The sequence below is a fragment of the Berghia stephanieae genome, chromosome 1 (genome assembly GCF_034508935.2).
Source record: "Berghia stephanieae isolate SIO BIC M18660-M18661 chromosome 1, UCSD_Bste_1.3, whole genome shotgun sequence".
NCBI lineage: Eukaryota > Metazoa > Mollusca > Gastropoda > Nudibranchia > Aeolidiidae > Berghia > Berghia stephanieae.
Window position 1 is genome coordinate 1,671,314 of NC_088360.1, and position 12,500 is coordinate 1,683,813.

Genomic DNA, 12,500 nt, shown 5'->3' on the forward strand with positions numbered 1-12,500 from the left:
GGCCATTGTCGTTTAAGAGGAGAATTGAATGTCAATTAAAATATTAAAATTTGTTTCATGGATATGAAATATTCTCCCGACCACAAAGGCGTTTTACATGGCTAGTCACCGACAGCCATAGGGTAGCTCTATCTGTATCGTTATGGTGACAGAATCTACTAAAACCGGCGATATCCTCATATTGCATAAATATATCAGTGGTTTTTATTTGGTTCGTATACTGTCGAAGACATGACTCGTGACCTTCACAATTGGATTCAATAGTCTGATGTCACGTCGCCCAGCAACGGTGGCCATCGTGGTTCTAAACAAAGAAAATCGGCACTTTTTATTCTTCATGGTGGCTAGAACTTTTCATTTGTCTTGTGATCAGAATGTGTAAAAGTCAAAACATGATCAAATTTATGTTGTTTTGTTTCCCCTCTGGATACGCTTTTATGCTCGTCGGAGAAATATTTCATAAGGACGTCCGCCATTGTTCTGATAGTTTAGAGCGCTAGCCAGTTACTAAGTAATTTGCGTCATTACAAGGGAAGTGACGTCATGACTGTTGAAGCGTATTATATTAATAAGAAAAGAATGAATCCAACAAAAAAAATCCACTCGCACTTCTAGCCGACCAAAAAATGTTGGGTCAGATTTATTCTGATTGTAAGTACCTATGTACATAAGTTATTTACAAGGAGTTTATCGTTTTATTGATGCCCTCATACTTGGACAAATGTGACCCTTCGCCTCAAAACGATATTAAGTCGGGATGGTTAAGATGTTGAAAATTGAATTTATAGTCAGAAATATCAGACTTGTGTTGAGTTTGTATGTTTTATTGATGAGAATGGATACCTTATTTTAGGGTGCTAATGCCAACAATTTATATTTTTGACCAATTTTAACATTTAATTCACCTTTTAAGCATCTGGTTCGTTCCGACATAATACCGTTTTGAGACGAAGGGTCACAAATAGTTTGCAGCCAATTTAATCAATCGTATGCATGTAGCTTGTAGCGTGCTTAATTGAAGTTGAAGCTCCGTGTTTTCTCGGATCGCGGTTAGTCCCTCCTCGAGCCCTGATACTGTTGGGATAATAAGCATCCTTTTTTTCTGGGGGTGTCTGTATCATCGTCATCATCATCATCATCATTATCATCATCATTATCATCATCATCATCATCATCATCATCATCATCATCATCATCATCATCATCATCATCATTATCATCATCATCATTATCATCATCATCATCATCACCATCATCATCATCATCATCATCATCATCATTATAATCACCATTGTCCCTATTACTAATGACGAATGCCATTATTATGACATTATAACCACAGAAGCTAAAACAGCTGCAGAAGCTACAGCAAAAACTGTAAAAACTGAAGCTACAGCAAAAACTGAAGCTCCAGAGGCCATAGAAGCTAATACGCGCACAGAAGCTATCGTAACCGCAGAAGCCACAACAAACGCTGAAGCTGCAAAAACTGAAGCTACAGCAAAAACTGAAGCTCCAGCGACCATAGAAGCTAATACGCGCGCACAAGCTATCGTAACCGCAGAAGCCACAACAAACGCTGAAGCTGCAAAAACTGAAGTTACAGCAAAAACTGAAGCTCCAGCGACCATAGAAGCTAATACGCGCACACAAGCTATCGTAACCGCAGAAGCCACAACAAACGCTGAAGCTGCAAAAACCAAAGAAGTTCCTGTACGCTCAGAAGCTAACACAACCACAGAACCTTTTAGGTCACCAAAATCTTCTACACTGACAACTATAAAAACTACGACATCCACGGAAGCTACAACAATCACTGAAGGTAGGATCATTACCGATTTACCCAAACATGTATATAATATTATTACCAACTGAATAAACTACTTTAAAATAAAGAGGTATAGTTCAATGAGCTTAATCAAACTCAAATTAATGGGGAAAATGAACAGTAATATTAACTAAGAATTATATCATGTCTTTCTAACATGGCAACGCCGACAGTACAAAAATATGAGCAAATATCCACAATGTTAAACGAAAAGCATTCCAGCCGACTTCTGTCATACATTTACAAAACATCATTTTAATTTAAGAAAATTGTCTAGATTTCATTTGTGTCGTCCACAATAAATATTGTGTTTTACAGTTGTATATAATTGTGAACGTTGACAGGGTTGCCACTCTTCAGTGCTCAGTGACCTTCACCTTTTTTATTTTGAAAGGCTACTTCCCGCAACGCTATTTTAAGTCAAATTTTTGGGGAAGGGGGGAGGTGTGGGGGCGGTAATCAGGGGCTTTTGTGTTGTACTTATGGCAGCAGCTTCTTATGGTTCACACTACTATGTTATGACGATCGACCCAATCAGCAAAGTCCGGTCCGCATTCGTGCACCGTCGCGAACCCGCCGTTAGCATCGTCACAACACACCTTTCGACTAGATGCTCTGCCGTCTCGGGTTCTTGCCCACAGCGGGTACATATTGGACAGGTAGAAATTAGTCACTTAACAATCCTGTTACAAATTATATATAACGATCTTTAGAATCTAAAATATGAGAATCACCGAAGTCCAACAATAAAGTCAAGTTCAGACAAAAGCCCACCAAAATGAAAGCTCAAAACTTGAAATCTAAAATTTAAAAAGAAGGCACTTATCAATTATCAACTTTTAAGCAGGGCTGCCAGACTGAAGGTTACCAAAATTCCACATGGCCAATTTCGACTTCAAAAGTTGCCAAAGAGAGAGCCTCACGTGGACAAACACTAGGGCTGTGAAGACCTGGTGTTCGAAGCCAGATCACCAGAATACAAGCAGCGGATTCAGCAACTTGCATCTCGGATCAAAAGTCTTCATGAATTCAGAACTAACTTAGTAAATGGACCAAGATTATTTTTTTTAAAGGGATCAATAATCCACAAGATTTTGATAAATTCGTAATTATTTAGTAAAAACACCATAAAAGAGTCTTGGCTACAATAATATAATCATGCCAAAGAAATCAAATATCACAATTAAACATTGAGCTTTGAGCTTTGAGCTTTATATAGCGCAATATCCATATAATATAAATCTTTGCTTCATTTTCTTTTTTGTTCAGAAGTATTCATGAACACGAGTAGGTAGTCGGCAACTTATGGAAGTATTCATCCACGGACCGGCAACTACAATCTCGCGGGAAATCGCGGCTCTACCAAGCACAACTGACATACTAACCACACCAAAGAAAATCTCATCAGTTTTTATAAAGGAGTTCCGATAGCTCAGTTGGTAGAGTACTAGTTTCACACCCAAAGGGACCAAGATCGATCCCGAGTGTAGTCGAGAGAGAGAGAGAGAGAGAGAGAGAGAGAGAGAGAGAGAGAGAGAGAGAGAGGAAATAAGTAGGAGTGAAATATCTGGTCAATGTTATACCTAGGTATCATATAACGTTATAACAAGTGTAACTAAATCACAAATTGACATATTTATGGACAATAATGATCTATTATTATAGGGAATGAGATTAGCGGAAGAGTAGCGTCCCTTGATTGGACATCACCCATAGTCTGTGATGTCGCCGGCGGAAAAGTTATTAGAGAGAGAACGTCATGTTGGTCGTGCGCATGCGTCTCTCGTCCTCCATTCCGGTGAAAGCGGCTTGAGACACTTCAAAACCAAATTGACGTTCTCTCTGTAAGTTGACGTCCAATCAAGGGACGCTACTCTTCCGCTAATCTCATTCCCTATAGTACCGATCCATGTGTTCGGGGTCATTGGTCACATAGCAAAAAGTGCTCAAAGTGATCCACATAGTGAAAGGTGTTCACAGTTTTCGAAATATCTAACTTCACAATAAGTCTTTGTTTTTTCAGCTTGACCCATGGGTATTTTTACACATTTCATAAACAAAGCAGCGTGTTTTTAAAAGACATATCCAATCGTTAGACAGAAACAAATCATGTGATCGATGACTTGGTTGGACGAAAACCTGAATATAGGGAATGAGATTAGCGGAAGAGTAGCGTCCCTTGATTGGACGTCACCTTACAGAGAGAACGTCTTGAATTGTCTTAAGCCGCTTTCACCGGAAGTGAGGACGAGAGACGCATGCGCACAACCAACATGACGTTCTCTCTCTAATAACTTTTCCGCCGGTGACGTCACAGACTATGGGTGACGTCCAATCAAGGGACGCTACTCTTCCGCTAATCTCATTCCCTATAGATCGCTCCCTTTCGTTTGTTGCGTGGATATAGGATTACTGCTGTTTATTTAAGTTAGAAAGCCAATGCCATGCCACAAGACAAAATAGCCGCAACCTGCCTTCCCCCCACCCCCCACCCCAGCCCCACCCCACAGTACTTAACATATCCCTACTTACCTATATGTATAAAATGATGGGTATTGTATGTAACTTTATAAGAATTCAATCAAAATTTTATTTCAACCATGGAAAATTAAAAATAAAACTTGAGCTTTTATATAGAGAAATATCCACCGATCGTGTTCAAAGCGCTTTACAATGGGTCCCTAGCCAACAGCAACACTTAACATGTAGGACGAGACATGACGCCTGTTAGGCGATAATACATTTTTTTCGAACAGAGACAACGTTGTAAACGGCCATGTACTCCTTTTACACCTGAGTACGGTGAGAGAATGTGAGTAAAGAGCCTTTTTCGAGGACTCAAATATACGACGCTCGGGACTCGAACCCTGGACCTTCCGATCCGAAGGCGAATGTCATACCACTAGATCAAATATCGGCACCACATTGTGGGGGTAAATATGGACTCAGAAGATGCTCGAGTAAAAACAAATGAAGTAACTCATCAACATTTCAGACTTTTAACCCACTCAACCCTAACACCGACTATATCCGTAGTTTACTAGGGTTACTTTTACCCCATGTCTATTTATTACATTTTTTCTGAGACAAATTATAGGCGTAGTATCAAAGTTAATGATTTTAGTTTTTGTATGTTAATGGTAGTTGAATAAAACAATCTATGCACATGTTCATTTTTAATACATTTTTTTCCAATTTTGAAAAGTAGCAAAAATCTCTCGGATTGACTGAGTTGACCAGTTCACTGCCGTCTAGGATTGACTGAGTTGACCACTTCACTGCCGTCTAGGATTGACTGAGTTGACCAGTTCACTGCCGTCTAGGATTGACTGAGTTGACCAGTTCACTGCCGTCTAGGATTGACTGAGTTGACCAGTTCACTGCCGTCTAGGATTGACTGAGTTGACCAGTTCACTGCCGTCTAGGATTGACTGAGTTGACCAGTTCACTGCGTCTAGGATTGACTGAGTTGACCAGTTCACTGCCGTCTAGGATTGACTGAGTTGACCAGTTCACTGCCGTCTAGGATTGACTGAGTTGACCAGTTCACTGCCGTCTAGGATTGACTGAGTTGACCAGTTCACTGCCGTACTCTAAAATGAACCTTGTATTTAAAACTTTAGCCTAAAAAAAAAAAAACCTCGTCCATTAAATTTTATCCATCGATTTAAATGACCCTTTACTTGGCAAAAATTCTCAAACCTGGCACTTTTGGCAAAATCTCTCAAACCCGGCACTTTTGGCAAAATCTCTCAAACCTGGCACTTTTGGCAAAATCTCTCAAACCTGGCACTTTTGGCAAAATCTCTCAAACCTGGCACTTTTGGCAAAATCTCTCAAACTTGGCATTATTGGCAAAAACTCTCAAACCTGGCACAATTGGCAAAAACTCTCAAACCTGGCACTTTTGGCAAAAATTCTCAAACCTAGCACTTTTGGCAAAATCTCTCAAACCTGGCACTTTTGGCAAAATCTCTCAAACCTGGCACTATTGGCAAAATCTCTCTAACCTGGCACTTTTGGCAAAAACTCTCAAACCCGGCACTATTGGCAAAATCTCTCAAACCTGGCACTTTTGGCAAACTCTCTCAAACCTGGCACTTTTGGCAAAATCTCTCAAACCTGGCACTTTTGGCAAAAACTCTCAAACCTGGCACTTTTGGCAAAAACTCTCAAACCTGGCACTTTTGGCAAAATCTCTAAAACCTGGCACTATTGGCAAAAACTCAAACCTGGGACTTTTGGCAAAATCTCTCAATTCTGGCACTTTTGGCAAAACCTCTCAAACCTGGGACTTTTGGCAAATCAAACTTCGTGAAGTCCCAGATATAAGAGTTTTTGCCAAGATGAGGGTCATTTAAATCGGTCGATTGTTGAAGGACGATTTGTCTGGCCAAATGTTTTTTAATGCCAGTTTTTCCAGAGTACGGAAGTTGACTAGTTAAAGAATCTTTAATTTAAAAAAAAAATTTAATTGAGCTTTTATATTGCGCAATATCCACTAAATGTGCTCAAAGCGCTTTACAAGGGGTCGCTGGTCAACAGCAACATTTAACATGAAGGACGGGACATAACTCCTGTTAGGCGATATTACAATTTTTCGGACAAAGACAACGCTGTTACCGGCCAGGTACTCATTTTACACCTGAGTACGGTGAAAGAATATGAGTAAAGAGCCTTTTCCAAGGACTCAACTATGTGCCAAGCGCGAGGCTCGAACCCAGGACCTTTCGATCCGAAAGCGAGTGTCATACCACTAGCCGCACATTGTATTTTGCTTGAAATGACCAATCAAGATTTAGTGCCGCGGGAAGTCTTAAACATTGTTTCAACGGCTTGTTGTGATACCGGCATTTTCAAGCAAGCATTTCTGTTTTACATGTTACACTGTTTTATTTCCAGGATACGCGGTGAGCTGTGCCATGAACAATGGAGATTGCGAGGGGATATGTACTGACACAAGAGGGGGAGTTAACTGTACATGTGAACAAGGACTCGATGCCGTCGGCAAAACTTGTATCAGTAAGTAACTTTCATAATAATAAAATGCTATTCATCTTTATAGGGAATGAGAACAGCGGAAGAGTAGCGTCCCTTGATTGGACGTCACCGGCGGAAAAGTTATTAAAAGAGAGAACGTCATGTTGGTTGTACGCATGCGTCTCTCGTCCTCGCTTCCGGTGAAAGCGGCTTGAGACACTTCATCGAAGGCGAGGACAAGAGAGACGTAAGGTATCGTCCAATCAAGGGACGCTACTCTTCCGCTAATCCCATTCCCTATTAGGATAAGATTTGGAAGAAAAAAAAATTAACACTTGGGTCAAAGGGGAAAGACCTGACTAAATAAGGTCCAACTCCCTGGGAGTATAAATATGTTGGAATAGGCCTAACAACTCGACCAGTAAAACCAATCATGTTACGAAAACATATAGACCAAAGCCATTCAGACATAACTTGGGACTAGAATTGTCTTCCCGTACCATCCAGACTAAAGCCATTCAGACATACCTTGGGACTAGAAGTGTCTTCCCGTACCATCCAGACTAAAGCCATTCAGACATAACTTGGGACTAGAAGTGTCTTCCCGTACCATCCAGACTAAAGCCATTCAGACATACCTTGGGACTAGAAGTGTCTTCCCGTACCATCCAGACTAAAGCCATTCAGACATACCTTGGGACTAGAAGTGTCTTCCCGTACCATCCAGACCAAAGCCATTAAGACATAACTTGGGACTAGAAGTGTCTTCCCGTACCATCCAGACCAAAGCCATTAAGACATAACTTGGGACTAGAAGTGTCTTCCCGTACCATCCAGACTAAAGCCATTAAGACATAACTTGGGACTAGAAGTGTCTTCCCGTACCATCCAGACTAAAGCCATTAAGACATGACTTGGGACTAGAAGTGTCTTCCCGTACCATCCAGACTAAAGCCATTCAGACATAACTTGGGACTAGAAGTGTCTTCCCGTACCATCCAGACTAAAGCCATTCAGACATAACTTGGGACTAGAAGTGTCTTCCCGTACCATCCAGACTAAAGCCATCCAGACATAACTTGGGACTAGAAGGGTCTTCCCGTACCATCCAGACCAAAGCCATTCAGACATAACTTGGGACTAGAAGTGTCTACCCGTACCATCCAGACTAAAGCCATTCAGACATATCTTGGGACTAGAAGTGTCTTCCCGTACCATCCAGACTAAAGCCATTCAGACATAACTTGGGACTAGAATTGTCTTCCCGTACCATCCAGACTAAAGCCATTAGGACATAACTTGGGACTAGAAATGTCTTCCCGTACCATCGACGTATGACCCCTGGGAAATGAAATCCGCAAGGAAGTTCAAGATTAGCGCCCCTTTTACTACCCAAGACGAAGACACAGATCGCCACGTAATGACATAACTTGTACTAAACCGAATAGACTACTGTAACGCTCTGTTACAATCGTCACCAAAATATATAATTAGACAGCTTCAGAAAGTGGAAAATAGAGCTGCTAAATTGGTGACTGGTTGTGGGGTGAAAGAGCATGTAACGCCGATTTTAATAACTCTGCATTGGCTCTCTGTTAACAGCCGAATTATGTTCAATATTCTATGCTATGCTTTTAAATGTTTTAATGAGACGGCTCCTGTAAACCCACAACATATGGTTAATCTCTGTGTGCCGGAGAGAGAACTTAGATCCAGTGGTCAGGATCTCTTCCAGGTTCTTCGCTGTAGATCGTCTTTTAGTGAGAGATCTTTTAGCCAGTCGCACCCGTCTTATGGAACCAACTACCTTCATCCCTCAAAAAATGTCCGACATTTGAACATTTTAAAAAGAAACTTAAAACACATCTCTTTAGAAAATCATTTGATGTTTATCATTTCTATCAGACCTTCATATTATAGATATCCTAAATTTTCATTTTGTAGTACAGTGCGTGGTAATTAGATTACAAATTGATTGATGCTATTAAAATATGATAGAGTTTATGCTTAAATTATAAATTTATTGTTTTGTTTTATTTGCATATTGTAAAGCGCCTCTGAGCACATTGTGAATCTAGGCGCTATATAAATGCATTCATTCATTCACGTGGAATGTCCGCACAAAATATGAAGCAGGGAAAGCAACTCAAGTGGCGTCAGAAATGCGGACATACAATATATCCCTGCTCGGTCTATGTGAGACCCGATGGACGCAGACAGACCAATTGAGGCTTGCCACTGGAGACATACAATATATCCCTGCTCGGTCTATGTGAGACCCGATGGACGCAGGCAGACCAATTGAGGCTTGCCACTGGAGACATACAATATATCCCTGCTCGGTCTCTGTGAGACCCGATGGAGGCAGGCAGACCAATTGAGGCTTGCCACTGGAGACATACAATAATATATCCCTGCTCGGTCTATGTGAGACCCGATGGACGCAGGCAGACCAATTGAGGCTTGCCACTGGAGACATACAATATATCCCTGCTCGGTCTCTGTGAGACCCGATGGACGCAGGCAGACCAATTGAGGCTTGCCACTGGAGACATACAATATATCCCTGCTCGGTCTATGTGAGACCCGATGGACGCAGGCAGACCAATTGAGGCTTGCCACTGGAGTCATACAATATATCCCTGCTCGGTCTCTGTGAGACCCGGTGGACGCAGGCAGACCAATTGAGGCTTGCCACTGGAGACATACAATATATCCCTGCTCGGTATATGTGAGACCCGATGGACGCAGCAGACCAATTGAGGCTTGCCACTGGAGTCATACAATATATCCCTGCTCGGTCTCTGTGAGACCCGGTGGACGCAGGCAGACCAATTGAGGCTTGCCACTGGAGACATACAATATATCCCTGCTCGATCTATGTGAGACCCGATGGACGCAGGCAGACCAATTGAGGCTTGGCACTGGAGAATACAATATATCTCTGCTCGATCTATGTGAGACCCGATGGACGCAGGCAGACCAATTGAGGCTTGCCACTGGAGACATACAATATATCCCTGCTCGGTCTCTGTGAGACCCGATGGACGCAGGCAGACCAATTGAGGCTTGCCACTGGAGACATACAATATATCCCTGCTCGGTCTATGTGAGACCCGATGGACGCAGGCAGACCAATTGAGGCTTGCCACTGGATACATACAATATATCCCTGCTCGGTCTCTGTGAGACCCGATGGACGCAGGCAGACCAATTGAGGCTTGCCACTGGAGACATACAATATATCCCTGCTCGGTCTATGTGAGACCCGATGGACGCAGGCAGACCAATTGAGGCTTGCCACTGGAGACATACAATATATCCCTGCTCGGTCTATGTGAGACCCGATGAACGCAGGCAGACCAATTGAGGCTTGCCACTGGAGACATACAATATATCCCTGCTCGGTCTATGTGAGACCCGATGGACGCAGGCAGACCAATTGAGGCTTGCCACTGGAGACATTATTTTCTACTCAGGCCATGAGAAAGAGGCACGATATACTGAAGGTGTTGCATGTATGATAAGTAAGGAATCGCAGCAATAATTGATTAGCGGGGAACCAGTCAGCTCTAGAAGTATATGTGACCCTCCGTCTCAAAACGGTATTATGTCGGAATGATTCAGACCCCAAAAAGTGAATTTAGAGATGGAATGATGAGAAATTGGACCTTGGAAGTTTTTGCAATGCAAGAAATAGTCTTTATACTCCACCAGAACGTGCAGAAATTAAACCCAAGTTGGATATTTGTGGCTATGAATTCAATTTCCCTTACCGAGTGGATCCCGACATAACACAGCTTTGACACCGTGGGTCACATATGTGCCAAATTCAAGGCCAAAATAAGTAATATAGATCTAATTATTGTACAGTGGTCATGCCCCTACCAATGATACTGACGAAGACAAAAAAAAAAAGAGAATTTCTATTGCCAACTCCAAGAAATTAATTGAAAAAATTGAAAGACAGAGATATAAGTATAATAATGGGGTATTTGAATGCAAAAGTATGTGTAAATAATTATGGATTTGAACAATGCATGGGCTATCTTAGACTTGGACAAATGAATGAAAATGGTAAGCTGTTGGCATTTAATAGCTTTGTTATAGGTGGGAGCATTTCCCCCACAAGGATATAAATAAATCTACCTGGGTATCACCAGACCACAGGAGGTTTGAGAACCAGATAGGTTATGTATATATATATATATATATATATATATATATATATATATATATATATATATATATATATATATATATATATTGGATGCTAAAAATAATTACTTTTGGAACATTTCTTTGAACCACCTATTCACAAATTACTAAGGTAGAGAGTGGTGTCACAATTAATTTGCATACTAATACTAATACTGTATAGATCTAATAGATATCTATCTAAAAATCTACTTCTTCTAGCCATCTGCGAATTTATATTCATTATTTTATGCACGATGTTTTTTATTTTAACAACGAGTTAAATAGGTTTAACTTTGTAATGGGTTTTAGACCACATGAATTTTTTGATAGGATTGGAATGGATAGAGTATCTGTATCTGTATATATGGTTGGCGCTGAAGAAACCAATGGTCTGGTTGTATTTCAGCGGCGTCCTCATTGGGCGCGACCCATGTCAGTCGGGCCTTGAAATCGTTTAGGTGTGGTGCCATGATGACCAGTTCATCCAGCCCATTCCACTCCGAGATAGTTCTAATGAAGAAATAATTTCTGTAGTTCTGTAGAGTTTATTTAGTTGGTTTGAAATTTTACTGGTTGACAGTGTAGCCTACCACATTTTTAAGAATTTGGATTTTCACATCTTTTGTAAAGCGCTTTGAGCTCGTTTAGTCTATTTTTAAAAAAAATAAAGCTATATTAAAGCTCGTTTTTTTTTTGTTTTTTTTTTAAGTTTATTTTTCATTTGGGTTCTTCGTTATTATATGATTTTTTTTTGGTTTTGGACCGTCAAGATGAATGAATGGAATAGGAATATAAATAATATGCAAAATCCACGTAAAGTTTGTGAAATAAAAGCATGACAAAACAAAACAAAACAAAATATTTTGTATAGAGACAACGCATTTTTAAAAAATGATTGGCAATTTTAATAGTTATCATGTGTGTGTGTGTTTGTGTGTGGATGTTTATGTGTGGGAGTATTGTGTCTACGTTTGTTTGTGTGTGTTTGTGTATGTGCATGTGTGTGTATCCCATCGTGTGTGAGCATTTGAGCTGTTAAAAAAGATATATTATATAAAAGGTATTAGACCCCTTTTTAATACATCTTTATAATATCTTGATAATGCAATAATATGGCCGATGTTATTTGTGTGTGTGTGTGTGTGTGTGTGTGTGTGTAGGTGTAGGGGTATGTGGAGGTGTGCGTGTAAGAGAGTATGTATGGGTTTTTGAACCTGTTATGAAACGTCATCTTCATTTTGATTTTAATACCATTTATTATCATATTGATGTTTATATATTGTCATTGTATTAATGTATTTTTGTCGATCTATTGTATTTTTTAATCCAAACATTGTAGATCAGATGACAAATTTCCATTTTTTGGACAAGAAATATTATATTATTATTATTATTATTATTATTTGTTATTGTTATTATTATTATTATTATTATTTTTATTATTATTATTATTATTATTATTATTATTATTATTATTATTACTATTATTATT

General features: G+C 40.1%; 1 protein-coding gene across 12 annotated transcripts in view; it reads left to right on the forward strand.

Annotated features, from left to right (window-relative positions):
* The window catches only part of LOC144963146 (uncharacterized), a 39,069-nt gene that overhangs the window by 24,362 nt on the left and 2,207 nt on the right, over positions 1–12,500 (forward strand). For all 12 annotated transcript variants that reach the window (XM_078896851.1, XM_078896860.1, XM_078896878.1 and 9 more), the window contains 2 exons: positions 1,343–1,822; positions 6,731–6,850. In XM_078896851.1, coding sequence (XP_078752977.1) covers positions 1,343–1,822; positions 6,731–6,850 — 600 coding nt within the window. The remainder of the gene's footprint in view (positions 1–1,342; positions 1,823–6,730; positions 6,851–12,500) is intronic.